Source organism: Mauremys mutica, chromosome 1 (assembly GCF_020497125.1).
Source record: "Mauremys mutica isolate MM-2020 ecotype Southern chromosome 1, ASM2049712v1, whole genome shotgun sequence".
NCBI lineage: Eukaryota > Metazoa > Chordata > Testudines > Geoemydidae > Mauremys > Mauremys mutica.
The window spans coordinates 32,700,856-32,726,782 of NC_059072.1; the positions used below are offsets into that span (position 1 = coordinate 32,700,856).

Here is a 25,927-nt window from a genome sequence, read left to right on the forward strand (position 1 = left end):
TACCTCAACAACTGGCTCGTTTGAAGTCCTTCAGAGCTGCAGGTGCAGTCTCACGTTCGTGTCGTCATGAGCTTGTTAAAGCAACTTGGCCTGCTGCTCAACACTGAAAAGTCCACTCTGGAGCCTGCACAGAGAATAGATTTCATTGGGGTGATCCTGGACTCGAATCTCGCCAGGGCGTGTTTACTGCAAGCCCGCTTCCAGTCCATGATGACCATGATTCATGGCCTCCAAAACTTCCTGATCTCAACAGCACGCACGTGCCTCACTCTTCTGGGCCACATGGCCTCGTGCACTTTTGTGACCAGATATGCCAGACTACACCTCTGCCCACTTCAGAACTGGCTCTCGTCAGTGTACCGTCCAGGCCGAGACAGCTTGGACACAATTCTCACTGTGCTGACGGAGGTCTTAGCCTCTCTGGGTTGGTGGCTAAACCCCACCTTGGTTTGCGAGGGGTGCCATTCCATGCCCCACAGCCCTCTCTAGCCCTGACCACAGAGGCGTCATCTCTGGGCTGGGGCGCTCACCTTGCAGGACTTCGGACACAAGGTCTTTGGTCCGCACAAGAAATAACCCTACACATCAAGATAAGGGAACTGAGAGTAGTACGCCTCGCGTGTCAGGTATTCCATGAACACCTTCAAGGCCGTTGTGTCACAGTCTTCACAGACAACACAATGGCCATGTTTTACATCAACAAGCAAGGTGGAGTGTGGCTGTCCCTCCTCTGTCAGGAAGCCATACATCTCTGGGAATTTTGTATAGCCTACTCAATCAACCTGGTGGCGTCGTTTCTCCCAAGAGTCCAGAAAACCTTGGCAGATCGCCTCAGCAGGTCCTTCCTAGCTCACGAGTGGTCGATTCGCTCGGACATTATCCATTCTGTTTTCCGGAAGTGGGGATTTCCCCACACAGACCTGTTCGCCTCTCGCAAGAATCGGAAGTGCCAGGTGTTCTGCTCCTTCCAGGGATGCTGCCCGGGCTCCCTGTCAGACTCCTTCCTGATAACCTGAAAAGGCCACCTCCTCTATGCCTTTCCTCTGTTCCCACTGGTCCACAAGGTCCTTCTCAAGTTATGCAGGGACAAGGCCTGCTTAATCTTGATCGCTCCGGCATGGCCCAGACAGCATTGGTACACCACACTCCTCTATCTGTCGGTATCCAAACCAATTCTTCTTCGAGTGATTGCTCCTATGCATTCCAGTTAGGTGTGCGCGCCGTGCGTGCACGGCTCTTCGGAAGATTTTTACCCTAGCAACTCCGGCGGGCCGGCTGGGCGCCCCCTGGAGTGGCGCCGCTATAGCGCAGGATATATACCCCAGCCGGCCCGTCCGCTCCTCAGTTCCTTCTTTCCGCCCGTGACGGCCATTGGAACAGTGGAGCACAGCTCAGCTGACCTCCACTTCCCTAGCTACTCGTAGTTTTCTCTCGTTCTGTTTATAGTTGTAGTTAACTCTGTTTGTTTGTAGAATAGTATAGTGTATTTATTTTACAGGGGTTGGGGTTTATCCCCTTCCCCTCACCCGAGGCTGGGTCCGATGCCCGGTCCACAGGGTTTTCTAATGCTCGGCCGGCCACAAGCCGCTGCCGACAAGAGATCTTCTCCTAAGTGCCTCGAGGGATCTTACCTCACAGATAAGTGCTGCATTTGTGAGGCCCTTAATCCGTGAACAAAGAGGAGCGGGGCTTTCGTTTTAAACAGCTCCTGAGGGAGGCAGCTCTTGCTCCTCCGCTCTCGGCACCGAGCACTAGTTAGTTTTCACGGCGCGCTCCCTCGGCACCGGACCGCCGGTGCCGCCAAGGCCTCCTGGCACCACCGTCGCTGACTCCGACGTACCCTCGGCATGGACCTCTCTCCTGGAGGATGAAGAGTTACTCCGGCCAGGCAAGAGCCGTCGAGTCCGGTGCTGGAAAGCTCCCCGGTACGCACCGTGGTCGAGCTCGCCCGGAAGCTGCGTCCGAGCCGCCTGCTCCGCAGCCGAGCGCTATGCTCAGTCGGATCGCCCGGCACCAATGTCTGCCGCGGCACTGACAATATCCGCACCTTTCACTCCGGCCAGGCAAGAGCCGTCGAGTCCGGTGCTGGAAAGCTCCCCGGTACGGACCGTGGTCGAGCTCGCTCTGAAGCTGCGTCCGAGCCGCCTGCTCCGCAGCTGAGCGCTATGCTCCGTCGGATCGCCCGGCGCCGATGTCTGCCGTGGCACCGACAATATCCGCACCTTTCACTCCGGCCAGGCAAGAGCCGTCGAGTCAGGTGCCGGAAAGCTCCCCGGTACGCACCGTGGTCGAGCTCACCCGGAAGCTGCGTCCGAGCCGCCTGCTCCGCAGTCGAGCGCGATGTTCAGTCGGATCGCCCGGCACCAATGTCTGCCACGGCACCGACAATATCCACACTGTTAGCTCCGGCCAGGCAAGAGCCGTTGAGTCCGGTGCTGGTAAGCTCCCCGGTACAGACCGTGGTCGAGCTCGCTAGGAAGCTGCGTCCGAGCCGCCTGCTCCGCAGCCGAGCGCTATGTTCAGTGGGACCGCCCGGCACCGATGTCTGCCGCGGCACCGTCAATGTCCGCACCATTAACTCCGGCCAGGCAAGAGCCGTCGAGTCCGGTGCCGGAAAGCTCCCCGGTACGGACTGTGGTCGAGCTCGCCCTGAAGCTGCGTCCGAGCCGCCTGCTCCGCAGCCAAGCGCTATGCTCCATCGGATCGCCCGGCACTGATGTCTACCGCGGCACCGACAATGCCCGCACCATTAACTCCGGCCAGGCAAAAGCCGTCGAGTCCGGTGCTGGAACACTCCCCGGTACGGACCGTGGTCGAGCTCACTATGAAGTTGCATCCGGGGTGCCAGCTATGGTCGAGCTCACTATTCCCTCCACGCCGGAGACAGTGTCCACGGCGAGGGGGCTGACTGCAATGACAGCATCTACGCTGCCTCAACCCCCGGCACCGCCGCTGGGGGTTACATAGTCGATGGGCAAGCCTGCCTTGATCAGACCACCCTGCCTCGGCACCGCACAGCGGCACCGTTCAGAGTCGCGGTTCCGCAGATGTTCTAGGTCCCGTCACCGATCTAGGTCTCGGCACCGTTCTCCATGTTGGTACCAGTAGTGCTCGCGGCACCGGTCAGCATCCCGTTCGCCGGTCCGGGACACTCAGCTCCGATCAAGCCTCAGGCACCGCCCTCGGTCGACCGCCCGGCACAGCTTCGGTGGCAGGTCCCGTTCTCGGTACCGGTCTGTCTACCGATCCCCGGTGCCGCATCGAGCGACGTCAGTTACAGACGGAGACTCTACCAAGAGCTTTCAGCTCCTCCAGGGCCATCCAGCCACGCATCAGTGTCGTCCCGTGCGGACACTTCATATGCGTAGCACTCTGTTTTCCGATGTGCCCTCCAGAGTCTTCCAGGAGACCTATCAGTGGTCATTCTGGACGCCGTGGGTGTACTACCACGCCAGAGGCGTACCGGTGATCCCATCTCGCTCCGTTCCCTCCGAGCTCTGGGTGCCAGAGGTGACAATTAGTCATCCCCGTCCGACCGATACAGAGCAACCCCCAGTTCGGCACCGGGCTCCCAGATCCCACCGGATCAGGAGGTCGTCCAGGAGCTCGAGCCCACACAGGACCCGCTTGTCCCGGGCCTTTCTTCTTCCTCCTCCCCAGATGAGGCGAGGGCAGGAACATACCCCTCCGGCCCTCCTCTAATCGAAATGCGACCAGCCCCTAAATCCAAAGAGGCTGGGCGTGTGGTCTTACTGGGCCATAAGATGTACCCGGAGGGGGCCCTGCAACTTCGTGTAGCGAACCAGCAAGCCCTGCTTATCCGCTACTGTGGGTGGTGGTGGGCAAATTTACAGAGTCGGTTCTTCGGAACTCCCGTCAAGAGTTCGATGCCCTCCTGCAGCAAAGGATGGAGCTGGAGAGAGCTTCCCTCCAGGCCTCGTTGGACGCAGCTGACTCCGCTGCCATGACTCTGGCCTCGGGTGTTGCCACGCGGCGCGTTTCAGGACTCCAGTTATCGAGCCTTCCCTCGCAGCTGCGGCACGCTATACAGATCTTGCCCTTCAGTGGCCCAGGCCTGTTCTCTGACAACACTGGCCCTAGGCTGCAGAACCTAAAGGGCAGCAGGGTCACTTTGCTCTCTCTCTCTCTCGGCATGCACACGCCGGTAATTCAGCGCCGACGCTTCCGTCCCCAACCTCCGCTCTTACCCTGTGCCTTGACAAGGTCAGGACATGGCCAGCGGGCGTGGCTTACACGGTCGTGGCCATCAATCCGCACCCCAAAGGAGCCAGAATTAAGGTCCTTCTGACCACCAATGGGGCAAAAGCCTACCCATCCTCGCCCCTCCTAAGGACCCCTCTCACGAGCGATTCCTCTGGCAAGAGGTGCGGACGCTCCTCCTCATCGGAGCTATACAGGAGGTACCTAAGGGCGAAACCTATTCCCCTAAGCGAAGGGAGGTCTCAGACCTATCCTAGGCCTGCAGGAATTCAACAAGTCACGATGCAGATGAGTTCCGCATGGTACCCAGGGCGACCGTCATCCCATCCTGGGATCCCGGAGACTGGTACGCCGCCCTCGATATGAAGGGTGCGTGTTTTTCATGTTGCCATTTCTCTTCCACACAGAAGGTACCCTCGGTTTGGGGCCTACCATCGTTATTCCCAGTATACGGCCCTCCCGGTTGGCCTTTATACAGCCCAGGTGTATTCAAGGTGCATGGCTGTAATCGCCGCCTTTCTTCGCCACCGTCTGATACACGTTCTCCGTGTCTAGACGAGTGGCTCATTCGAAGAACCCCCGGGCCCAAAGTACCAGTCATGTGGGCATCGACACGAACCTTTTCCTGTGTCTAGGCCTGATGATCAATAGTAAAATCCACTCTGATTCCCATATAGGGAAGGGAATTCATTGGGGCCGTCCTGGACTCCAGACTCGCCAGAGCCTGCTTTCCTCAGCCTTGGTTTCAGGCGAGGGTAACAATTGTACAAGGTCTACGGACCTTCCCGCCAACTTGGGCTCGCTCTTGCCTCGGTTTCCTGAGTCGCATGGCTGTCTACACGTTTGCAACTAAACATACCAGGCTTTGCCTCTGTTCACTCCAATCGTGGCTCACCTGGGGGTGCCACCCGGGCAGAGATGGCATACTCGTGGTCGTCTCGTTTCCCCCGAGCAGCCTAGGCTCCCTCGACCGGGAGTCGGCGTCCTCCCCGGTGTATCCGGGGATGCGGTTTCATTCATCCCTCGGGGTCCCTCATGACAGACAGCCCATCTCTCGGCTGGGTGCGCACCTAGTGTAGATTCGCACTCACGGCCTTCGGTCAGCGCAAGAGCTGGCCTTACACATCAATGTCCGAGAGCTGAGAGCAGTCTGCCTTGTGTACCAGGCGATTCAGCTGGCGGATCGTCTCAGCAGATCCTTCCTGTCTCACAAGTGGTGGTTTCCTCCCATCTTTATCTATTCCGTTTTCCAGAAGTGGGTCTTCCCCCGCATAGCCCTCCTCGCTTTCGTGAGAACGGAAAGAGGGAGAGAAATTCTCCTCGTTCCAAGGCCTCTCCCCAGGCTCGGTCTTGGAGGATTTTCCTGAGGCCATGGATCAGCCATCTGCTGTATGCTGTCCACTGTCCCCGCTGGTTCACAAGGTCCTGCTCAAACTCCGCAGGGACAGAGCGCCCCTGATCGGGTTCGCTCCAGTGTAACCTGGGCAGCACTGGCACACCATGTTGCTACACCTGTCGGTAGCATCCCTCTTGGCACAGACCCCATGACGCGGAATCATGACAATCTTCACCACCCGGTCTTGTAATCCCTGCACCTCACAGCAGGACTCCTGCGTGGCTAAACCGATCCGAGTTACGTTGTTCGGCCTCGGTTCTACGGGATTCTCAGGGGTGGTAGAAAATTCGTCCATTCGGTTAAAGTATCTGCCGAGTGGAAGCGTTTCTCATGCTGCTCCGAAACGCGCACTGTTTCTCCCGCCGAGATCCCGCTCCATTCCATCTGGTTCCTCAGGGCTTGGAGCGTTTATACACCCCCCCCCCAAGTGGGGCCACGCCATAAACCTGGCTCTTCAATCTGGTTCTAACCAGTTTTGTGACTGCCCTATTCGAGCCAATGTCAACATGCTCATTGATACAACTGTCCTGCAAGGCAGTTTCCTGTAGTCTTTCCTGCGGCCACACGAGTCTCCGAGCTTCAGACTCTCACAATAGGCCCAAGGTATACTGTGTTCCTCAAGGACAAGGGCAGTTATTACCACGTCCGACCTGCCTCCCCAAGGAGGTGTCGGCCTTTTATATCCACCAGGATATCTTCCTTCCGGTCTTCTTTCCGAAGCCACTCTCTGTGCAAGGAGAGCAACGGTTGCCCTCCTTCGACATCTGCAGGGCGTCCGCAATCTATATCTAGCGGACTGAGCCCTCTCGTAACGCCCCCCAAAACCTTCATCGTACCGGCATACCGGACGAAGGGCATACCTGTCTCCTCCTAGAGGATTTCATCTTCAATGACGTTGTGCATCTGCACCTCTTCTGTTTCGGCCCATGTGCCATAGAGCCACCTTGCTGCACATTCCGCCAGGGCTCACGCTTCTCAGCTGCCTTCCTGGCTCGCATTCCCTTTCGGGGGATGTGTTGTACACCTACCTGGTCCTCGGTCCACACCTTTGCCTTATTGGTCCGGGAGTCCAGAGCTGTTGCAGCCTCTGGCTTAGCGGTTGCGTTCTGCAACATCTAACTCCGACCCCACCGCCTACGTAAGGCTTGGGAATCACCTAACTGGAATGCATAGGAGCAATCACTCGAAGAAGAAAAGACGGTTACTCACCGTAGTAACTGTTGTTCTTCGAGATGTGTTGCTCCTATCCATTCCAGACCCGCCCTCCTTCCCCACTGTCGGAGTAGCCGGCAAGAAGGAACTGAGGAGCGGACGGGCCGGCTGGGGTATATATTAGGAGCAACACATCTCGAAGAACAACAGTTACTACGGTGAGTAACCGTCTTTTCCTCTACCATTGTGGCCGGATCTGATAACTCAGGAGCATGGCAGGCTGTGCCATCCAGATCTACAGTCCCTCCATCTCACAGCATGGATGCTGCATGGTTAACTCAATCCTGAGCTGCGTTGCTCCAGTTCAGTGCAGCAAGTACTCTTAGGTAGCAGAAAGCCCTCCACTAGATCCACGTACTTGGCCAAACGGAAGCGCTTCTCCTGCTGGTGTGCCCAGAACGATGCTGTCCCTCTGGAGGTGCCAGTGCTTACCATTCTAGAGTATCTCTGGTCCCTGAAACAGCAAGGCCTAGCTGTCTCATCCATCAGGGTACACCTAGCAGTGATTTCAGCCTTCCACCCTGGCGAGAATGGGTGCTCAGTCTTCTCCAGTCCTATGCTCAGTAGGTTCCTCAAGGCTTTTTCATAGAGGAAGATTTTGCAGCATTTCCTAAAAGTGGTTAGATTTGCCTGCTTTCCAGAAGTTTGTTCCGTGGCCAGTTCCTTTGACCAAGAATACTGTTGCCCCTTGGCCTGAGCAGTTAACTAATTTTCAAAGCCTTGGTTGGTTGCATTGGGATAAATTGATTAGGCATCTCAGGTATTTCTTTGGTGCCATCCTGTTATAAATAATGAGAGCTTTTAGATTAGTCATGGACCAGATGTCAGATGGTGAAGCTCAAGTTTAGTTTATTAATCAAAGAGTAGGCATCTAGGCTCAAACAGCACAAATAGAAAGTATGGCATTCACGAGTCCTGTGGTCCAGTCCACAGCTCATCCTATCCCAAGGTGAGCTATGTAGACCCCTTCTCCTTGTTTATCCCATATTACAATTTGTGATTTGCTTCTGTAGCTTAGCATTAACAAATCATTATTAAATGTCAACTTGTTAGCAAAGGCTTTATATTCTATTTTGTCTATATTTCCATCAACACAAGCTTATCATACATATAATGAAACTTTAACTCAAGCAAAAATAAGCTTTTTCATACACCTGCACATTGTTATCCTTCCCTCAGATGTCTCCATCCTGTGTACTTTCTTGTGATTTCAGTTACAGCTTAGTACAGTAGAAATCTTGTTAAAAAATCTAGTGTGAAAGCATGTTATGCTGCTTTGTTTTTTAAAGTAAATCTGACCGCTAACTCTAGTATATTTCTGTTACTTTCTACTTAGGATCACTCTCAAAACCTTATGGGAGTCTTGCATGACAATTACTTAGCATCACCCTGGGGTCTGCTTAGTCTTTAGGCCTCTCTATGCCAACACAGTTTGTTTACAAACATGATACATGAAGTTCCATTTCCCTGAACATAGTAGTACCAAACAGCAGGCTATTTCCTTGCTCACAATTTCCAAGCCTGCCTTTCCAGTGAATACTTTGCCCCACGGAGCTCTGTCTCTGCTCCCCCACAGGACCATGCTTACCACTGCTTCTCTTGCTGTCTTCTGCTTTCTCCTTAGCCCACATAGTTTGGCCACTGCCATGGGTAGTGGCTTTTATTGTTTCAGCTCTCTCTACACAGAGGCATATTTAATTGCTAAGCACACTCATTGACTTTAGTCATGAGATTGATTGCATTAACACCTTCCAGCATAACAAAATGTGTTTTGCTCTCTGTTACTCCTTTGATCAGGAAAGTAAGTCACTTGCAAGCTTTGCTGCTATTTAATATAACAGTAGTAAGCAACTGTTCTACCAACGAGCAGTTTGGATTTTCTTCAACTGTCCCATGCTGTTTGAATTTTGTGTCTTGATTGCTCACATTCAAATCTTTTGTCATTTTGGCCATGTCTACATAACAAAGTTTGGTTGATACAAGTTATGCTGGCGTACAGCCACCAAAGAATGCATATCATTCAGATGTGTATATGCTTGGCTGCTTGCATAGGTACTGTACTCACCAGGAGTGCTTGCACTGATGTAAAATGCAGTGCACTATGGGTAGATATCCCAATGTGCCCCATGCAGCCCTCTGATGGAATGCCTTTGAGACATTTTTGCAGTGATTTATGAAATAGGAGCAATTTGTCCAGGGATATCTGGGAGCTAGGGGTCAAATTCCCACCATTCCACTTTCTGCATTCCATAATGCTTTCCACATCCTATAATTTTTGCACTGTTTCTTATAATTCTAACAATCCCACGCATTACTTTTCTCTCTCTGCCATCTCTCTGACAGAAGCATGGGCTGACTTCAGTACAATTCTACTATTTGGGGCTAATATGGGATGCACAATTCTCTGGTAGCTCCACATTGTGGAGCGCCATTTCTGGGCCCAAGAAATGAGCACTGATTGTTGGAATAGCATCGCAATGCAGATTTGGGATGATGAGCAGTGGTTTCAGAACTTTTGGATGCAAATGGCCACATTCCTGGATCTGTGTCTTGAGCCTGTCTAAGCCCTCTGGTGCAGGCACACCAAAATGAGAGCCTCATTGACAGTGGAAAAGCAAGTGGCAGTCTCACTCTGGAAACTTGCAATGCCAGATTGCTACTAGTTAGTGGACAGGGGGAAGGATAGCTCAGTGGTTTGAGCATTGGCCTGCTAAACCCAGGGTTGAGAGTTCAGTCCTTGAGGAGGCCACTTAAGGATCTGGGGCAAAAGTCAGTATTTGGTCCTGCTAGTGAAGGCAGGGGGCTGGACTCAATGACCTTTCAAGGTCCCTTCCAGTTCTAGGAGATAGGTATAGCTCCATATATTATTTATATTATTAATCCTTTTGGAGTTGGAAAATCCACAGTGGGGGCTGTTGTGATGCAAGTGTGCAGAGCCATTAAGTGTTTCCTGCTTTGCAGGACTGTGACTCTCAGTAATGTACAGGAAATGGGGGATTGATTTGCAGCAATGGTGTTCCTGAGTTGTGGCACGCACATCCCTATTTTGATGCCAACCCCACCTGGCCACAGAGTACATCAACAGAAGGGGCTACTTTTCTATTGGTATGCAAGCACTAGTGGATCATGGGAAATGCTTCACTAGTATCAGTGTGGGCTGGTCAGGGAAGGTGCATGACCTTGCACTTTATATTATTGAATTTTATCCCGTTTCTGTTACTCCACTCTTCAAGATCATCCGTTTTTTTCCCTGTACAATATTCTCATTCTACTCTGTATTGATAATACCTCCTAACTTTGTATTATCAGCAAATGTAATGAGCACAATCCTATAGCTTGATCTGTAGCTTTTCTCTACAAGATTTTGGCCTTTGCTTGGAATGCAAATTGCAAATAGTTTTTATATAGTTGATATTTAAATTAATTCTAAGCCTCCTCTACATTTAAGTCCTTAAGCTCTTTGGTGCAGTTGTCTTCTTTTACTACTTCCCTTAAGTCTGCCTTTTTTAAATCAAAAAACCATAGTTGAAGACCTGATTTTGATTATCCTTCCACTTACTTTAAATGGAATCAGCTCCTGATCATTTGATCCAAAGCTTTTTCCTCACTAATTACCAACACCAAGTTAAAGTTGCTTGACCTCTTGGTTTAGTGATGATTTGATGAAGAAAACTGTTGTCATCTTTTAGAACTCAGGACTTTTCAAAAAGCTTCCAGCAGGGATGTTGGTGATGTTAAAATGCCAATGGTGATTCTAGGGGATCAAGCCTGCCCTTTGCTCTCCTGACTCATGAAGCTGTGGGATGGCCCCATCAGCAGTGCCCAGCTCAGCAGATGATGGTTGAATTTGCTTTTTGTAGATTGAAGGCACGTTCCACCACTTCCTTCCCCGGCTGCAGCCCTGCAAATCTGCCTTCCACTCATTAGCAACTGCCAGATAAAGACAACTTTTTGCTGGCAACCGAGGGGTTGCTAATAAGTGGAGTCTATTTGTGTAGCTATGGTTCTCCTTGTTGTCCCGCAGCATGCAATGGTAGGGGTAAGGATGTACACAGTGATGCCAGGTGGTATGATGGGGGCATGTAGGGAGCAGCAACTATGGAGTTCTCAAGGCTACAAGGCTGCAGAATATGGGATCTTTGAGCCTGCATGTCAACCATGGTGTGAAGCATTTTTTTTCTTGTCCTGGTGCATTTCCCAATGTGCACCTCTTTCTCTCTATCCTTTTTGCCTCTCCTGAAGCAACCATTCTCAGTCTTTCACTATGGTCGTGTTCTGATGTGCCCTCCAAACCCTTTGATCAGTGGACAAGGCAATGGTGGGTTGGAGAATCCCATAAAATGTATCCTTCCCATGGTGGGGGGCATGCCAGAAGCTGCTGATCAAAACAGATACACACCATTAGATTTATGGTCACAATGGTACTAGAAAAACCCTTTATATGAAATGCCTATTTAACACCTCCTTACATCTCCGCTCTGCAGCTCAAACAATGGTGAGTACAGCATAGAGCAGAGGAAAGGGGAATTCTGTGGCATATTGTTATAAAGTCTAGGAACCCATCCCAGGATATGGATATAGGGAAATGGCAGAGAATATATTGACACTATTTTCACGACAGTAGTGATTTTAGCTGGTATTTCATACCTCAGGGTGACAGAGGCACAGACAACCAGGTGCTACTGGCTTCCTGCAGCTGCCCGGTCCCATATGTTGCTAGCTTGTTTACTGCAGTGGTGCCAGCACAACTCATCACAGAGTGCTTTGGGAAAATGTCCTAGCACAGTGGAAGAAACAAGGCTGCCATCCCTAGAAATCTTTGGGCGAGGATAGCAGAGTATCCCCATCAAAGTGTAATTGAGATCTCTGAAAAGGATAAAAAGGACATCCCTATTCAGATATGCAGAGTACTCTTAAACCACGTAGGGACAGCAAACTAAATGCAAGATAAGTTTGGCTGTACCTCTCTCCATTTTGTTCATTTTCTCTTAACCATAACAGTTTCTGTGAATTGATTTTATATAATGTTTTATTTTTAGACTGTTTGTTTGATAATTATAGCTGCAGACAAGGTTCTAAATAAGTGATAAACGTTTCTTTGTTTTGTCTTCCAGAACAAGTACACAGACATTTAGATCAACATGAGGTGAAATACTTGCAATTTGCTTTCCGTTGGATGAATAACTTGCTGATGAGAGAAGTTCCCCTGAGGTGCACCATAAGGCTATGGGACACATACCAGGTGAGAACTTTCTTTGTGGTTGCATACTTCCAATTAGTGATGTAGGATGACATCATTCTGAGGTGCTCTCCTTTTATGTAAATGTACCTTTCCCTATTTTTCAGTATGGGACAATGACTATAATTTTGCCTCGTTGCTGTACCCAGTACATAAAATGAATATATAGCTTTTCCATCCACTGGTATCATCTGATTTGATTGAATACTTCACCTCAGACTTGCTGCTTTATTCTAACATAATTGTAACATAATCTACAAATTGTTGGTCTTTTACTGGCAGAAATTAAGGTAAAGTGAGAAATATTTTATTTTAGCTGGATAGCATATATCAAGGCTGAATCCCCATTTTGTCACTTTGAGTGCAGAATGTGAGGGCCTGCAAGGATTCTAAAAATTAATTCGTACCACTCCAGACTTGTAACCTTGGGAGTTTAATACAGCTTTTCTCTGACCTTGGCTTGGTAAATGCTGCCACCACCCAAAATGCAAAAAACTCCTTTGGATACAGGAAGAAGCACTTGGAAATTCCTCCTTGTGGTATACCCTTAAATTCTTTCACCACCCCCTCCCCTCCGGGGAAAAGCTGAGAAAGAAAACAAAGGAAGTTAGCTGTTGCCACCAGCGAATCGAACAGCATATGCACAAACCTCTTAGGACACCAAAAATCCAATCCTGTTCTTAAAAAAGGTAAATTTTATTAAAAACAAAAAGGAAGAAAATACATCTGGAACTTAGGCTTTTGCTAGATTTTAAAAGAGCAATTTCAAAAAATTAAGCACCCAAAATAGCTTTTTTGGGGTTCAGCTTAAAGGTTACAAGCAAACCAAAGCATCTGGAGTTAGCACAGAGGAATCCACAAGCCAAAATAAAGAAATCCGATCACGTTATCTAAACATTTCCTATCCAAATGATTCCTTCTAGGTATGGAAGATAATTTTTCATACCTGGTTTGAACCCTACACAGCATTCCTGCTTATAGCATTGCTGCACCATGTCCCTGCAGCCCAGAGAGAACAACAGACAAAGGGAAAGTGGGGTTTTTTTTGTTTTTTTTAACCAATTTAAAAAAGATCTAGCCTTCCCATTGGCTCTTTTGTTTAGGTGCCCACTTTTTTTTCTTTACCTGGGGGACTTTTTAACCCTTTACAGGTAAAACAAATCGAGAACCGCTACCAAGAGGGCCCCTTTTGGGCCCCCCAACACCTCCCTTGCCACGGGGCCCCACTCCCTGCTCTACCCCTTCCCGCAACAACTACCCCTTGGCCAAGCCAGAAGCTGGAGTCGGGCCATGGTAAGATCCGCCCAGGGCCGGTCTTAAGGAAAATGGAGCCATGGGCAAACTTGTATCTTGATGCCTCTGGCCTGTATAGGCTCCCCAAATCCCCAGGGCTCTGCTGCCTCCCCCCGAGTCCTTAATTTATATTAAAAGAGGAGCTGGGCTCAGCCCTAGCAAGCCCCGGCACAAATTAAGCACTGGCTGGGTGGCCAGATAGTAGCAGCTGCTGGCTGTGTGCCTAGGTCTGAAGGCATTGCCAGTAGCAGCAGCAGCATAACATAAGAACATAAGAAAGGCCATACCGGGTCAGACCAAAGGTCTATCTAGCCCAGTATTCTGTCTACCAACAGTGAACAATGCCAGGTGCCCCAGAGGGAGTGAACCTAACAGGTAATGATCAAGTGATCTCTCTCCTGCCATCCATCTCCATCCTCTGACAAACAGAGGCTAGGGACACCATTCCTTACCCATCCTGGCTATTAGCCATTTATGGACTTAACCACCATGAATTTATCCAGTTCCCTTTTAAACGCTGTTGTAGTCCTAGCCTTCACAACCTCCTTAGGTAAGGAGTTCCACAAGTTTGTGCGCTGTATGAAGAACAACTTCCTTTTATTTGTTTTAAACCTGCTGCCCATTAATTTCATTTGGTGGGCCCTAGTTCTTGTATTATGGGAATAAGTAAATAACTTTTCCTTCTCCACTTTCTGCACATCACTCATGATTTTATATACCTCTATCAGATCCCCCCTTAGTCTCCTCTTTTCCAAGCTGAAGAGTCCTAGCCTCTTGAATCTTTCCTCATATGGGACCCTCTCCAAACCCCTAATCATTTTAGTTGCCTTTCTCTGAACCTTTTCTAGTGCCAGTATATCTTTTTTGAGATGGGGAGTCCACATCTGTATGCAGTATTTGAGATGTGGGCGTACCATCGATTTATATAAGGGCAATAATATATTCTCAGTCTTATTCTCTATCCCCTTTTTAATGATTCCTAACATCTTGTTTGCTTTTTTGACCGCCTCTGCACACTGTGTGGACATCTTCAGAGAACTATCCACGATGACTCCAAGATCTTTTTCCTGACTTGCTGTAGCTAAATTAGCCCCCATCATATTGTATGTACAGTTGAGGTTATTTTTTCCAATGTGCATTACTTTACATTTATCCACATTATATTTCATTTGCCATTTTGTTGCCCAATCACTTAGTTTTGTGAGATCTTTTTGAAGTTCTTCACAGTCTGCTTTGGTCTTAACTATCTTGAGCAGTTTAATATCATCTGCAAACTTTGCCGCCTTACTGTTTACCCCTTTCTCCAGATCATTTATGAATAAGTTGAATAGGATTGGTCCTAGGACTGACCCTTGGGGAACACCACTAGTTACCCCTCTCCGTTCTGAGAATTTACCATTTATTCCTACCCTTTGTTCCCTGTCTTTTAACCAGTTCTCAATCCATGAAAGGACCTTCCCTTTTATCCCATGACAGCTTAATTTACGTAAGAGCCTTTGGTGAGGGACCTTGTCAAAGGCTTTCTGGAAATCTAAGTACACTACGTCCACCGGATCCCCCTTGTCCACATGTTTGTTGACCCCTTCAAAGAACTCTGATAGATTAGTAAGACACGATTTCCCTTTACAGAAACCATGTTGACTATTGCTCAACAGTTTATGTTTTTCTATGTGTCTGACAATTTTATTCTTAACTATTGTTTCGACTAATTTGCCCGGTACCAACGTTAGACTTACCGGTCTGTAATTGCCAAGATCACCTCTAGAGCCCTTTTTAAATATTGGTATTACATTAGCTAACTTCCAGTCATTGGGTACCGAAGCCGATTTAAAGGACAGGTTACAAACCTTAGTTAATAGTTCCGCAACTTCACATTTGAGTTCTTTCAGGACTCTTGGGTGAATGCCATCTGGTCCCGGTGACTTGTTAATGTTGAGTTTATCAACCAATTCCAAAACCTCCTCTAGTGACACTTCAATCTGTGACAGTTCCTCAGATTTGTCACCTACAAAAGCTGGCTCAGGTTTGGGAATCTCCCTAACATCCTCAGCCATGAAGACTGAAGCAAAGAATCCATTTAGTTTCTCCGCAATGACTTTATCGTCTTTAAGCGCTCCTTTTGTATCTCCATCATCAAGGGGCCCCACTGGTTGTTTAGCAGGCTTTCTGCTTCTGATGTACTTAAAAAACATTTTGTTATTACCTTTGGAGTTTTTGGCTAGCTGTTCTTCAAACTCCTCTTTGGCTTTTCTTATTACACTCTTGCACTTAAGTTGGCAGTGTTTATGCTCCTTTCTATTTGCCTCCTAGGATTTGACTTCCACTTTTTAAAGGAAGTCTTTTTATCTCTCACTGCTTCTTTTACATGCTTGTTAAGCCACAGTGGCTCTTTTTTGGTTCTTTTCCTGTGTTTTTTAATTTGGGGTATACATTGAAGTTGGGCCTCTATTATGGTGTCTTTAAAAAGCACCCATGCAGCTTGCAGGGATTTCACTTTAGTCCCTGTACCTTTTAACTTTTGTTTAACTAATCCCCTCATTTTTGCATAGTTCCCCCTTTTGAAATTAAATGCCACAGTGTTGGGCTGTTGAGATGTTCTTCCCACCACAGGGATGTTGAATGTTATTGTATTATGGTCACTATTTCCAAGCGGTCCTGTTATAGTTACCTCTTGGACCAGCTCCTGTGCGCCACTCAGGAATAAATTTAGAGTTGCCTCTCATCTTGTGGGTTCCTGTACCAGCTGCTCCATGAAGCAGTCATTTAAAGTATTGAGAAATTTTATCTCTGCATTTCATCCTGAAGTGAAATGTTCCCAGTCAATATGGGGATAATTGAAATCCCCCACTATTATTGAGTTCTTAATTTTCATAGCCTCTCTAATTTCCCTTAGCATTTCATCATCACTATCACTGTCTTGGTCAGGTGGTCGATAATAGATCCCTAATGTTATATTCTTATTAGAGCATGAAATTTCTATCCATAGAGATTCTGTGGAACATGTGGATTCACTTAAGATTTTTACTTCATTTGATTCTACATTTTCTTTCAAATATAGTGCCACTCCCCACCCCCCACGACCAGAGAAGTAAGGGTGGCATGTTATATGGTGTATTACCACCTTACTTTGTGCTGCACCATGCCGCCTCTGCCCATAACCCCTTCACCCTTCCTGTTCCCCTAACTCCTTTACTCCTCTTCTGTGCCCACATGGGGAAACTGACCTGGAAGCACGGAGCAGCAGGCACAGCTGCTCGTGCACCCCCAAGAGGACTGGGGGTGGGGGGGGAGAGATGAGGAGCAGTGTCAGGGCTCCTTGCATCCAGGTCACTTTCTCCACCCGGGCTGCATAAGGGGAGGACAGGAAAGCAACAGTTCCTGATGCTCATCTCACAGCACAGCCCGGTGGGGAAAGTGACCTGGATGAATGGAGCGCTCGGTGTTGCTCCTTGCCCTCCACTTATAGCTCCCTAGGTGGGAATGGAGGAATGTTACGGGGAAGCGAGAAATATCTGTGTGTCACCGCTCGCCTCCCCCATGCATTGCCTCTGCAAGTTTGTGGTTCTCCCCTGCCAGCTGGCAGCTCACAACTCTGCACTGTGTCCCCCTAAACACATTGCCTTGGGCGGTCACCCGGGTGGCTTGCCCTATAGGCCAGCCCTGAGGAGCCGCCCAAGGAGTTTGGGCTGCTGTGGGGAGCCCTGGACCCTCCACTTGCCTGGATGGCAGTTCCTGGGGGATGGGCACATGGGCCAGGGGCTGCTCTCGGGCCCCTCAGACTCCCGCACAGGAGAGGTGGAAGTTCTGGGTTTCCCCACAGCAGCCAGGCCAGCTCCAGCTTCTGGCCTGGCCATGGAACGGGGCCTTGGGGGAAGAGGAGGAGCAGTGGGCAGAGCCAGAGTTCCGGTGTTAATGCCTCCACCCCCACACTTCTATCCAGGTTCCTGCGCTCTTGTGAGTGTCCTCAAATTGGCCAGGGCCCCTGGGCATGAACCCCCTAGGCCTGTGCATTATTCTTTCACTGCTTCTTACCCTCATGTCTTTATATCCTGCATTTTCTTTCAAACCTGGGATCACATTCTTGGCACAATACTTTGGTACAGTGCAATATTACAATGTCTGAAGTTATGCATGATTGGCAGGAATTTAACAGATTTATGTGCGTTTATGAAAAGGAAGTAAGACAAGTTACATGTCTGCTCCATTCTAAAAGAGCCTGTTGTTGACATGATAATGATTTAAAGGTTTCTTTGTACACTTGCAACAAATACTATTGCTACTTTCTATCTTTGTACTTACATGATTTAACAACTTTTATTAGGAATGGTAGAGATGTCAATCTGTACATCTTCCATGGTCTGCCATAGTAGATAAATGTTATAGAGTTTTATGCCTGTTATCAACAACTGAAAAAAAGCAACCCTGATCTGATTTAAGGCATTTCATAAAAGTTTGTAACAAATTTGGGATTTCTTCTTGCCTTACTTCAGTTTAATTTTTTTAGATTGAAATTGGTTTTTGTCTTTCAGAGCATATATCAAGATGTATCTTCTGTATTTGTCGCTTACCAGTCTTTTGTGCAAAACTAAGAGTGAACAATGTTATTCCAGTAATTGAATTCATACATGTGCATCCCAGTCTCGAAATGGCAGTATGAGGCTGAATGTCAGAAGCTGTATATCAATTTCTATTGTGATGTTATATTCATTTTTAAGTGTGTGGGGGGATGGGAATCTTTGATGCTTAAAAAAGTTAACATGCTGTTTTAAATATTGAAATTAAAGTACTTCTGATTGTGAAGTAGTTATGAATGGAATCCTCTGTCATACTGCCAGTGTCACGCATAATGTCTCACTGCATCAAGTTGGCTGCTATTTGCATTAGGGTCAGAATTTCCATTTGTAATTCAGCACTTTATTTTGAGTCATTCTTTATCTATAGCAAGAGGTCCTTTTCTTTTTCCTCATCCAGTTTTCTTTATAATTTCTGATGCTTACTTTGGTTATTAGCTTCATAATTTCTTCCATTGTTGATTACTCTTTATAAAAATTAAATGGACTAAACATAATACACATGTATTGTGGAGGCACTGATACTAGTTCCATCGTTAAAGCTTATTCGGCCTTTAGCCTTTGACAGGATGTTAAAACCTATATGGAACTGAAACAGTGGGTTGGTTAAAAAGTGTCAGATTTAGAGGATATTTTAGTTGTAGACATAACTACACACACACACACACACACACACACACACACACACACACACACACACACACACACACACGTATATTTCCAAATATAGCCAAGCCAAACTTTAAAAAATAGATACGGTTATAAGTCCATATTTAGGCACTTAAGTAAGCTACTGAACTTAACTCAGTATTTTAGAATATTAGAGATCCTATTTAAGTGTCTAAATGTATTTGGGCCAAGATTTCAAATATTGGTCTCTAAAGATAAACCTCTAATTCCATATTTAATAAGTTTTCTGACTTTCCAAGAGGTTGAAGTCAATGGAAAGAGCCTAACATTAAGCATCCATTTATTTATTTTAAATCTTGAATATATTGCACAAACACAAAAAGAATGTTATTTAGCTTGCAAAGTCAAGAACTCAAAAGTTAGGAAATGCCAGTTTTATGTTTGACCATGCAATCTTAATCCACCATCCTGTATGTCCATCCTGTGCACAGAATCAGTGGTTCTGTGTAATTAAAAAAAAAATCTCTCTTTCTATAGAAATATGTGTGTGATCAAGTAATTAACAACTGTACATAATGCCTATTCACAAACTTGAAGGGACAAACTTGAAGTTAGGTTCATGTATTTATGTATAACCAATTTTTTAAAAAAATATTTGATTATATTATGTAAAATAATTTAGCATTCTAGCCATCCTTCTTTAGTTTGTTCCTCTTCCTGATCTATTAAATTCATTTTGCCTTATCTTAGAAAGAAAGCACTCCTTTACAATATCTTGGATGTTCATTTCCTTTGTGAACAATGCATAATATCAGCCTGTGTACAAGAGAGCTACATTAACTCACCGATATCAAAAGTCAAGATTTCCAGTAGTGAAGCATTAATGCAAAATGCAAGCCGCTGACCCACCTAATACCATGGGATTGATGGCTCTTTACTTATTTCTCATTGTTATTCTTTGATAGTGAGCGTGGTATTAGAGATCATTTAACCAGAGCTACGGCAGCAGTGGTATCTAGCCTCAGGTCACTTCTGCCTATTGAGATTTGCAAGTCAGCTGCTTGGAATTCATGACTTTTCAAAAGGCAGTTTTTTTGACAATGCATTGTAGAAGTTATGTACCCAGACTAGCTGCTGAAGTGCAGTGTGATGGTTCTTGGAGTCCCCAGAACTGAGTCACCCTGCCTCCAGCGTGAGGGAGACTTTCTTGTGCTTGACTGGGTGTCAGTTCCCTGACACCACCAGGCTATGCCATCCCTGACTTTGCCATGCAGGTTCAAAAACAGTGTAATCCAATCCCTGAGTCCCTTTGAAGCATTCACCTGGAGTGTCCAGTCCCTTCTCCACTGAACACTCATGGAAATACCAAGTTGGCTGTCCCCAAGTGTACACTCTATCTTGTCTGATGCAACTCAGGATCAGCTCCTAGCTTAATATCACAGCACTTAAATATATTTTATAGTGAAAACTGTAAATTTATTATCAAAGATTCAAAAGATAGTAAGGATAATGGAAACAAAAGATTACATATAAAACTAAGTCATAACATGTTTTCTAGAGATTAATCTTAACTATTAGGTTAACCTACTGTCTTCTGAAATTTCTGTCACCCAAAGCCTTTTGCAGTGTCTTCAGCCCAGGCTGTGTGTGATATCCCATTTTCATTAATATTCCCAGGTACAGGATTTTCCTAGTATTCCTAGGTACTTCTCTGTTCCCCAAATACAGCCCAGTAAACATTTTGAAGTGTATTTCAGGATAAGGTTTTCTTCCCCCAGTGTGTGTTCTTCCCCGTGAATTTCATCTCTCTTTTGTGACTCCATATATAAATGTGCCTCCATTGTGTTAAGGCTTAATTTACATGCTGACAGAGATAAAGGTGAGTAAACATCTTTTGACTGACAGGAAACTGGTTTCCTCACCTTTGCTTTGATACAGAATCTAAGAACATATTTTCAGTTTATATACATAGCTCCTTGCATAGTATATGTACATACATTTCACAGTGACATTTATAACCGGTGTGGCTTTCATTTAAGACTTTGCAAGATATTCTTTGAGATAGAATTTGCATACCAGAATCAGGAGATTCTTGTAACCCTTTGGCAGTTGGTATTGAGGGGTTATTGGGTCACATGTAACTTCTACTTAAATCTCCTTTTTTAGGCTTTGCATGTATCTATAAATGTTAATTTTAAGAAAACCCCCACCAATGCGTATTTAAAGATTTTGTGCTAAATCAGTTGGTGTATGTTAATGCATGCCATGCCACTTACAATTTCCATGATAATAAGGGACAAATTTATAAAATGGTCTAAAATAGATGCATCAAAGCCAGTACTGTGCACATTTTGTTGGGTATAGCTAGCATCTTGTATATCTTACAGATATCTGATAAGTGATAAGTTACCTTACCAGAAGCTGTCTAGACATGTTTTAGTTAAATAGATATTTTAAGATCAGTAGTTTTTCATTTGTACCTCATTAATTGACTGTATTCTTAGTGCCCAAGAATCTCCTCAACAAACAAGCACAAGATTTACTTTTATTTAATAAAATCAAAATTAGTACCTGTAATAGATGACTTCCGTCAAAAAGATTACATTTGTATTTATTGCCTAATGATTTTGAGTAAATAGTAGGGCTGCAAAGCGATTGAAAGAAGTAATGGCGCGATTAACAAAATTAATCATGATTAATTGCACTGTTAAACCAGGGTTTCTCAAATAGGGGTCGCCACTTGTGTAGAGCAAGTCTCTGGCGGGCCGGGTCAGTTCATTTACCTGCCCCGTCCGCAGGTCCGGCCGATGGCGGCTCCCAGTGGCCGCGGATCGCAGCTTGAGGCCACTGGGGTCTGCTGGAAGCAGTGGCTAGTACGTCCCTCGGCCCTATTTGAGAAACCCTGTGTTAAACAATAATAGTTTGGGATATTTTCTACATTTTCAAATATATTGATTTCAATTACAACACAGAATACAAAGGTTTCAGAGTAGCAGCCGTGTTAGTCTGTATCCGCAAAAAGAACAGGAGTACTTGTGGCACCTTAGAGACTAACAAATTTATTTCAGCATAAGCTTTCATGGGCTACAGCTCACTTCTTCGGATGCATAGAATGGAACACACAGACAGGAGATATTTATACATACAGAGAACATGAAAAGGTGGAAGTATGCATACCAACAGGAAGAGTCTAATTAATTGAGATGAGCTATCATCAGCAGGAGAAGAAAAACTTTTGAAGTGATAATTGAGATGACCCATAGAAGGTGAGGAGAACTTAACATAGGGAAATAGATTCAATTAGTGTAATGACCCAGCCATTCCCAGTCTCTGTTTAAACCTAAGTTAATTGTATCTAATTTGCATATTAATTCGAGTTCAGCAGTCTCTTTGGAGTCTGTTTTTGAAGTTTTTTTGTTGCAAAATTGCCACCTTCAAGTCTGTCACTGAGTGGTTAGAGAGGTTGAAGTGTTCTCCCGCTGGTTTTTGAATGTTATGATTCCTGATGTCAGATTTGTGTCCATTTATTCTTTTGCATAGAGACTGTCCGGTTTGGCCAATGTACATGGCAGAGGGGCATTGCTGGCACATGATGGCATATATCACATTGGTAGATGTGCAGGTGAACGAGCCCCTGATGTCGTGGCTGATGTGATTAGGTCCTATAATGGTGTCACTTGAATAGATATGTGGACAGAGGTGGCATCAGGCTTTGTTGCAAGGATAGGTTCCTGGGTTAGTGTTTTTGTTCTGTGGTGTGCAGTTGCTGGTGAGTATTTGCTTCAGGTTGGGAGGCTGTCTGTAAGCGAGGACTGGCCTGTCTCCCAAGATCTGTGAGAGTGATCCCTCAAAACCTTCATTGTTATAATGAACTTCAGCTTTGTTTACACATCAACTTCTGTGACTGGTCAGCAATGTGAAGTACACTGGAAAGAGGTTAAAAAAACCCCAAGATTCTCAGTTAAGTGCTACTTGTAGATACCAAACATATCACTGCTCATCGATCTTCTATTTTCAGTGGTGTGTAGTGTCTACAAGTAGCACTTACCTGAGGATCCTTTTCCTTTCTACCTCTTTTCCTCTTTTGTTAATGGTTAGTATGATTTTTTTTGCTTTAGAGCATGCCAAGGACTCAGTAAGCTGGAGCAACCCTTATGTAGCGAAGCAAGACTCACTGGCGCTGCACCTCCTGCTGGTCATCTTGAAAGTTAGCTCTTGTCCAGCCCGAAGCACCCTCTGCAGGCTGGTGTCTCACCTGCCTTAGGGCCCCCGTGTCCCTCCCAGTGCCTCTTTACCTTGGGGTTCTGCCCCAGCAGTACCCCCACTCTCTGATTCTCCCCTCCCAGGGGAACCTCCAACTCTAAGCCCACCTCGCCTCAGTGGTTACTGTCAGTCATCATATAGCCCCTGTTCACTGGGGCAGACTGCAGTGTAATGGCCACTCATCATTGACAAGGGGGGTTTGGACCTGCTGCCTTTCCCTGCAGCCCAGTACCTCTCTAGGCCTTCCCGTCAGGCTGCAGCCTGGGAGGTCACCAGGTCTGAGCTCCCCAGCTCAGCCTACCCCTTTTCCAGCACTGCTCTGTTCACGATACCCTTTGCTCCTTCAGGCAGCTAGGTCCATATCTCTCCAAAGCTAGAGACTGACTCAGCTCCAGGCTTACAGCCCTTTTATAGGGCCATCTGTGGCCTGACTGGGGTGTGGCCCCAGCTGTGGCTGCTTCCCCAGTCAGCTTAGCCTTTCACAGGAGCGGGGCAACTGCCCCTCCATACCTTATATATACTATTCAGCAGGAGGATGAACCTAGGTAGAGCACCTCACTGTAGATGTTTTCAAGTTTGACACAACTAAATGACCAGAAAAAATAAGACTGGTGGAATGACATTAGAATTCTTGGATACAATGAGTACTGAAGGCAGAATCCGTGAAAAAAATATTTTGCTAACTAGTTTACAACACTTTCAAGCACTCCATAGTACTTGCAAGGTATGGAACCAAAAGTACCTTTTCTTTGTTGGAAAGAGATGAAAAACAGAAGAAACATAATATAATATAATAATTTATATTATCATATATTTTCATGCACTGATTGAGTTTTGCTCATTTCTGTCCAGTTAGACTCAGAGATAGTCAAGGGGCGTCAGGGAGTGGCTCTCTTTGACTTGTCTGCTTCAGTCCAGAGAAGTCCACACAGCCAAGTCCTACTCTGATTTGTAGTCACCTGATCCAGTTCCATGTCATCAGCTGTGCCACTGATCCAGTCACGTCCTTTCTGTGCAGACAGCTCTGCTCTGCTGCCACCACCACTAGTTCAGCCTGGTCAGAATCAAGTCAAACATGGTTCAGAGTCTCCAGGTTGGGATACTAGAACAAAACAAGACTTGTGCATAGAGTCCTCTCCTTGATGAGCATCCCAAACTAGAGTCTCTTAACTGTAAGGTCCAGGTGGGCTCCTTACTCCAGGATAATTTCCAACTAAGGCAACAAAACACAGTAATTATAATTAATGTAAATGAGACTGTCAAGAGCTGTCTTTTCCCCTGTAGAAGGAGCAGTGTTTTCTATCCTTGGAAGCCTTCTAGCTCTGGGTCTTACACATATACATGTAGTAAATATTTTTGCTCTTCAGTTTGGCTGAAAACTGGGTTCTAAAGTAACGTACTCTGTTCTGAAGTGGCTGTTTTGAATTTTTATATTGTGGTTTCGAAACTATTCTTAACTTGCCTTTTTATTTGTAAGATATCTATTTTGGTAAGGTAAATTTAGTGCCAAGAAAGAATTTTAGAAGTGTGAGGCTCATAATAGATTTTTGACATAATGACAAATCACATGAGTAAAGTTAATACATTTTAAAAATAATATATTGAATAATTTCTGATCACCGTTGCTCTGATACTACTTTCATTAAGGTTCTGTTGTATGTACTCAAAACTCAGCCTTATGACGACTTGACTCCAAACTCTTCAATAAGTAATGGGTGCAATGCTCATGATTTAGTTCAGATAGACATCTAAAAATTAAATGCTTCTACTTTTATTTAAAGCCTTTTGATTTAGAAGCTGAGCTGGAATTCTTATAGGATTCCCTGAGTGGTTTTTTTTTTTGGTTCATTTGGAATGGAAATTCTATGAGAACAATGTTTCTTACTGTATTCTAGAAGTTCTGCTTGTAGTCCTGGCCAAAACCAGGGAAAAAAGGTGTGTCAGATCTCCTAATTCTGTAAATATTTGGTATATTTGAATTTAGGGTAAATTTACTTCAATTTTTTAAATAGGATCAGCTTGTACTAGAGATGTAAGAACACAGTTTTGGGGAGAGAGCACAGCGTAGTGGTACATACATGAAGGGATGGTTTCTTGACTTGTATAAAGCAGTTTTATACAGTATATGGCCCATAATTTAGGTTAAAATGTCTCTTCAGAATAATTAACTGTTGTACATTACAGACATTACAGAAAGAGATGTGGTACTGAGAGTATTGCTGGTTTGGAGTAACTTGGAAAAGTGTCGTATGTTGGTTAATTTGAACGAGGGGGTCTCATGTGTCTCTTATTTCTCATTTTAATGGAAATATGGAAGCAGCAAAAGCTCGGTCACCTTCAGCACTATGGCAATGTGCCTTCATTTGTGCTGCGGAGAAACCATATTTAGACAGAGACATAAGTCAATTTCCATGCATATTGACTTTTTGGTATTTCTGCTGACACTTGCTAACGGTTATATTATTTACTGCCATTTGTAGTGGTGGATACTGGAAACTATCCTGGGACCAGCAATTCATTTCCCTTTGATTTTTAAATAGCTAATATTGGTCACTATCAGCCTGTGCAAATTTGAACCATTGAACCAATAGGAAAAGCTTTCTGTCCCATTACTTAGTCCCAACTCTCCAGTCCTATATTAATATTAATAATATATTAAAAGATTCATAGCTAGTGTTTTGAAATGTTTTGGTGTGATTTTATATTATAATGTCAGAGGAGTTGCATAAAAGAGTAGATTGGCTCAATGTGGGAATACATGAAATGTTCTAATTAGGTGAATTTTAGATCACGTTAATAGTTTAAGTCAAATCAAAAGTACTAATAATAGGTCTAAGTTTATGAAAGATGAGCCCTTGAATAAAAATGTAAGCATTTTCTTACCATTGAAAATGGACCGATAAGTAAGACTAAACAGATAATGATATTGAAAAGACAGTGTATAAAATTGTATATAATTGTATAAAAGCATGCATGAGCAATAATTTTGGCTAGCCAGCTCCATCAGTGCAAAAAGTAGGCAAAAATACATCATAAATGATCCTTCATTGAAGTTCTTTCCTTCAGAATCTTAATTTCTGAAATCTAGGGCTTAGTCCCACC

The 25,927-nt window shown here is 45.7% G+C and overlaps 1 protein-coding gene across 6 annotated transcripts in view; it reads left to right on the forward strand.

Annotated features, from left to right (window-relative positions):
• Positions 1-25,927, forward strand: part of TBC1D22A (TBC1 domain family member 22A) — a 409,891-nt gene that overhangs the window by 244,676 nt on the left and 139,288 nt on the right. For all 6 annotated transcript variants that reach the window (XM_044995243.1, XM_044995223.1, XM_044995230.1 and 3 more), the window contains exon 11: positions 11,944-12,071. In XM_044995243.1, the coding sequence (XP_044851178.1) occupies positions 11,944-12,071 (128 nt within the window). The remainder of the gene's footprint in view (positions 1-11,943; positions 12,072-25,927) is intronic.